Genomic DNA, 6,242 nt, shown 5'->3' with positions numbered 1-6,242 from the left:
TACTTGCATCACTACATAGTTTATCACCTACACGTATCAAAGGTGTCAGTAATCAGAGTGCTATTATTAGAGGCAAATAATCCTGTGTCTGAACTACTGAAGGGAATATGTTTCATCTATCTTGTTCTCAAATAATTGTTCTAACATCACATATTCCTATTAGTTTCCTCTTGCACTGTTCAATTGCATATAATCTGAGGTCAAGTTGGTCATCATTTTAGTTTTCGCATCTTTATTGATTTTTTTTTTATAAAGATTTATATAAATATTCTATTTATATTTTTTTTTATGTAGATAGCATAAGAGACAATGCAAATAAAATTTGCATCATTAACAGATGTCTAAGAGGAGAATTACATGTAAGAATAATTCTTTCACATTCCTTTTATCAAATCAATTAAAGCTTATACATCACAGTATGCCTATAATTGTGAATAAAAAAGATAGAAAGCTTTTTGGAAAAAGAACACATTCCTATTCATCATTACACATCTCAAAAAAAAGAGAGAAGAAAAACTCAAAATGTTATATACAGTGATAATACTAGGAAACAAGCATTAAAAATAAGCTGAATCATACATATTTCTTTTTTCTTTATGTAAATAAGAAGAAAAGTATCTTTGATACTTGTGAGGTGCCAGGTGACCGCATTGATCTAAGATTGGTTAAAACCAGCCAAGAACTATAATTTCTTTGTTATATGCAATTCCAAGAAAAACATACATAATATAAAATGGCAACATACAGTCAGTTTTTCCGTGTATGATTAAGAATATTATTGCATTAAAAGAGCTGGATAGGCTTTCGGCGCATATGCTATTGACAAGAATCAATGAAAATCAACGAATCGTTCAAGCTGCTTATCCAAGACACCTTTGTAGGGGATGCCATGTCTTCTAATGCTGGCTGCTGCCAGGCACTGCAGAGATGTGTGACGGACAGGGTTTACCAGCTGACGCAATTTCTGACCTCGGGAAGCTCTCAGGGACTCAAAACTATGACCCTGTGCATTTTTCATGTCCAAGTGCGCCCCGGCTTTAAGGAGAGCTTCCAGCATATCGCCTGGAACCTTCCTATGCTTGCCAAGTATGTGGAGAGGTGTGTTACCAAAAATATCCCTTGGACAAGGATTGGCTCCAGCTTCCAACAAGAGGTTCAAAACTTCCAAACTAGGAAAGGGGAAGACTGTAGCTCCTTCAGCGCGACAAAAGACAGAAGTGGCGCATGAAAAGTGCATTAAAGATACACCTTTGGAATCTATAGGATTTAATTTCACTAACTTGCGCACAGCCTCCTTCACCCTGTCTATTTGGACTGGTAAGAGAATGGGCTTCAGTTTTGTCAACAACAACATTAAGTGCATTGCTACAGGAATGATCCGGTCCAGATAATAGAAATCCAAAGTTTTCTTGACTCCTCGAATCCTCTGCGTCCTTGAAATACCTACTATAATTTCTTGGGTACAGTTTTCAAACAGGTTCATAGATTCTTCAAAATATAACAAAATGTTAGAAGGTAAGGGTTGTGTGAAGACCTTGTCAAGGAATAAGTTAGTCAGAGACATGAGGAAAAAAAATCGCTTAGGATTTAAAACATCCAGAATTCTTTGATGTGTCTCCAAGGTGTACATCCACAGGACAAAGCACTCCTTCAGCTGGCCGTTAGCTGCGAACTCTTCCCCTTTGCCTTTTATGGCATCGATTGTAGTGCGATGCACCAGCCCCAGTACTCTCATCTTCACTAGTAAGGAATGTGTATCAATTGCAGATGTGTTGCCCTGAAGTTTTTCTAATTGCAGTGGTGTTGAGATTTCCTTGAAGTATTGGTTGAAAGGAGTCTGATATTCATTTTGGTCAATTGCAATATTATGAATGGATCTGGAAGGATATGGGTAGAGCATTTTAATATTGAAATATATCACGATATACTTTCCTGTAATGTAATGTTTCTAAAAGATTTAAGGACAAACCTGGCAGCCCGAAAACAATTGTAAACAAACTGTACCTGTAGTTATGTACATTAGATGAGATAAGTGATATGTCTCTAAAATAACAATCATAAAGATATTTTTGAGAGTTTTACTTTGAATTTTGCTTGAGTATTAGAATAGCAGCCACTCCTGCTGTGACGTCACCAGCTATGAAATATTTTCTGGTATTGATGCCAGTCCTAGCTTACACCACCTATGAAATATTTCATTTTATCTACACAATTAATATGAGCTCATCATTAAGACATTTATAAATTAATATTCACCCTCAGAGAAAATTACAAAAACCCATCAAAAACTTACCTCTCTTGCATAGCTAGTTTCCAATACTTAAAGGCAGTGTCTTGCTTTTTCTCGGCAAAAGTAGAACCAAGAAGCTCTAGAGCAGTGATTTCATCTTCTTTCGATATCAGATCTCCTCGGGCAATCAGGTGTTGTACAATGTGCTCGTGTCCAAGACAGCTGGCTGTGAGTATAGGGGTTTCCCCTAGAAATAAAATTTAGAGTGAATACTTTTTACATGAATTATCTCCCTTTCTTGCTGGAAACAAATTTTCAACTTCATCAGCTGTACATATAGATTAAACTCTACTTTCAATTTCATCAGCTCTACATCTAATGTAGAGGAGACTAGACATAATCTCCCAAAATTGAAATATTGAACCGATTTGAAACTCACCACAAGAGTCATCATCTATTTCGGCATTGTGATCTAACAACACCTTCACCACCTCAAGACATCCGGAATGGACACCTTTGTGCAGAGCAGTCTTTTTATCGATCCACTTTTTTTCTAGATTAGCGCCGACACTTAAAAGATATTTTACTACCTTAACATGGCCATTGGAAGAGGCTAGCATCAGACATGTGCTCCCATGGTAGTCAGTAACCTCAATCTCTGAAAATGACCCAATGAATAATTGTTAGTAACATTTTAAAATTATGCCACTCAAGGTCTTTGGAAGACAAGAGCCTTCGTCCTTTCTAAAGACACTGCTGAGTTATTATCATTATTATTATTATTATTATTATTATTATTATTATTATTATTATTATTATTATTATTATTATTAGGAGTAGTAGTAGTAGTAGTAGTAGTAGTAGTAGTAGTAGTAGCAGTAGTAGTATCATTATTTTTATCATTATTATCATTTATCATTATTATCATTATTATTATTATTATTATTATTATTATTATTATTATTATTATTATTATTATTATTATTGCTTGATTAAGCTACAACCCAAAGAAGAAAAGCAAGATGCTATAAGCCTAAATGCTCCCAAAAGGAAAAATAACCTAGTGAGGAAAGAAAATAAAGAAATTGATAAGCTACCAGAGCAATGGACAATTAAGAATAGTAAAAACATGAAAATATATCCATCATGTAAAGAGAGACTTATATCAGCCGGTTCAACAAAAACCTTGCTGCAAGTTTAACTTTTGAAGGTCCACTGATTAGCAGTTTGGTCATAGCTGGAATAAAACTTCTCGAATACTGTTTAGTCCAAGGACTTTCTCACTCAGTTTACTTTGAAGGGAACTTCATTTAGTTCAACTTCACAATCATCAAAATCAACTGTCGTTTGAAAACTCACTTGCTCCGTTCTGCACGAGGACTTTAACAATGTCCAGACTCCCACGAGAACACGCCAGGCTCAGCGGGGTGGAACTGGAATCGGTCAGTCCATTTACGTTGGCACCCTTTGAAACGAGGTATGTAACGATGTTTAAATGCTCTCCTATAGTTGCTGCCCAAAGTGGAGAGACTCCTGATTCGTATATGTGATTTGTAGACACTGCAAAAAATATATTTATGTTTAGCTATTAGCATTCGATGTAGGTACTAAGAATTATGAAGTCTTTAGCGCACTGACAATGAGGAATTTTGTGGAGTCACTCCATAGCTACCTGATACACACATGTGTTCATATATATGCAGAATATATATATATATATATATATATATATATATATATATATATATATATATATATATATATATATATATATATATATATATATATATATACATATATATAATATTTGAAATACCATGGCAAAATCTTCTGAAATATCTTACCCTGAACCCATAGGTACAAAAGAAAAGAAAAAGTGTACACACCTAACCCAACTTCATTAACATTAGCGTTGCATTGCTCGACGAGGTACCTCACGCAGTTCATGTGGCCAAGCCTTGCTGCCCCTACCAAGTAGGGATCCCACATATGGCCAGTCTCAGCACAGGACTCGATGTTGGGGTTAATGTGCCTTTCTAACATCTGAAACGAAATCATACTTGGCTATAACTAAACATATAAAATAGATTATTATTATTATTATTATCATTATTATTATTATTATTATTATTATTATTATTATTATTATTATTATTATTATTATTATTATTATTATTATTATTATTATTATCATTTTCATTATTATTATTATTATTATCGCTATTATTAGCTAAGCTGCAAAAGTAGGAATATATGGCCAAGATTTCCAACAAGGTTGAATAGCGCAGTGAGAATAGAAAATAAGGTAATAAATGAACTGTATTAGAATTAATGAATAATTAATATGAAATATATTATGAGATCAGTAACAACGTGAAAATGAATGTGCATTATACAAATTATAAAAAGAAACTTATGATCAGCATGTTCAACATGAACAAAAAAATGGCTGCAAGTTTTAACTTTTGAAGTTCCACCGATTCAATCGTCTTATTTGAAAGATCAATTTACAATATGGTCATAGAGGAAATAAGATTAGAATACTGTGTAGTATTGAGCCTTTTTATGGAGATGGCATGACTGTTAGAATTAAATGAATACCTAGTACTAGGTGCAGGATCGTACTGTGCAGGAAGATCTAAATGTAAAGATGGTCAGAATTCTAAAAAAAATCTTACGCCACATGCATAACGAACTAATTGAACGAGTGCCAGAAAATAATATCTAGATCGAGAATAAGAAATCTAATAGACGGTAAAAGTATTTTATTTCAGTTGCTTATTTCTACTTATAGTTTATTTCATTTTTTCATTTCCTCATTGGGCTGTCTTTCCTTGGTGGAACCCTTGGGCGTATAGAATCCTGCTATTGCACCTAAGGTTGTGGTTTGGCTAGTAATATTATAATAATAATGATAATAATAATAATAATCATAATCATAATAATAATAAATTGTTTACGAATTACTGTACTGAAGAAATGTTGGAATAGTTTCTTCTTGGCCCGAAACGTCATTAGCTAGATCACGGATCTGTTTCAAATGTGGAATGTTGTAACAAGAAGCAAAACTCATCTAAATCCACACATTTGAACATTGGAATTCAGTATATTCTATATGCATAGGTAAACATAATAAAATACCTTTGAGTGTTTAACATCAACATTCTCTTTGATGCAATTCAGTTTGTTATGAAATAGCATAGGAGGAAGAATAGAAAACGGGGATTAGACTACCCATGTTGATGTGACCAGGTCATCCCGCGTTTATACTTCCTCAATTGAATCTATCGGCTTCCATGAAAACACTAAACCCAACCAAGCAGGCAGTCAGCCGAAACCTCTCACAAGGTCGATTTGGTCAAAACTTTCGCAATTTTTATTCTAAATTTATGGGGGAAATGCAAACGAAAGTAAGTACAAGATTAGTCTTAAAACCATCAAAATAAGATATTTCAAAAAAAGAAAATCTGTACCAATATTACATTAGATCTTTCTTGTGTGAACCATATATATATATATATATATATATATATATATATATATATATATATATATATATATATATATATATATATATATATATATATATATATATATATATATATATATATATATATATATGTATGTATATATATATATATATATGTATATACATATACATATACATATAAATACACACACATATATATATATATATATGTATATATATATATATATATATATATATATATATATATATATATATATATATATATATATATATATATATATGTGTGTGTGTGTGTGTGTGTGTGTGTGTGTATATGACTAATTCCGGTAAAGTCTATGTCGAAACTGTAACTGTACCGCAACATCATTTTCCTCCTTTTGAAAACTTTATATACTATCTTCATATTTACTCATTCTGTCGTTCATTCTGTTAGATATACATTTCTTTAATATCTAAACCCATGAGATTTTCAAACATAAAAAAGTGAAAAATTACCAGGCATTAAAGACTGTCACACAAAAG

The 6,242-nt window shown here is 32.5% G+C and overlaps 1 protein-coding gene and 1 long non-coding RNA gene across 2 annotated transcripts; both read right to left on the bottom strand.

Moving 5' to 3' along the window:
- Window positions 1–829: 829 nt before the first annotated feature.
- Window positions 830–2,628, bottom strand: LOC137626269 (protein fem-1 homolog A-like). Its single transcript, XM_068357342.1, has 3 exons — window positions 2,583–2,628; window positions 2,294–2,477; window positions 830–1,877 (listed from the first exon to the last, which is right to left on the bottom strand). The coding sequence occupies exons 1-3, from the start codon at window positions 2,626–2,628 to the stop codon at window positions 830–832; spliced, it is 1,278 nt and encodes a 425-aa protein (XP_068213443.1).
- Window positions 2,629–2,766: 138 nt separating this feature from the next.
- LOC137626342 (uncharacterized) lies at window positions 2,767–4,267 on the bottom strand. The gene is made up of 3 exons (XR_011041014.1): window positions 4,117–4,267; window positions 3,590–3,790; window positions 2,767–2,888 (listed from the first exon to the last, which is right to left on the bottom strand). It is a non-coding gene; the product is annotated as an uncharacterized lncRNA (long non-coding RNA).
- Window positions 4,268–6,242: the final 1,975 nt, after the last annotated feature.

This window comes from Palaemon carinicauda, chromosome 33, assembly GCF_036898095.1.
Source record: "Palaemon carinicauda isolate YSFRI2023 chromosome 33, ASM3689809v2, whole genome shotgun sequence".
Lineage (NCBI taxonomy): Eukaryota > Metazoa > Arthropoda > Malacostraca > Decapoda > Palaemonidae > Palaemon > Palaemon carinicauda.
The sequence above is the reverse complement of the archived record's forward strand: the minus strand, read 5'-3'. Positions and strand labels throughout refer to the sequence as shown.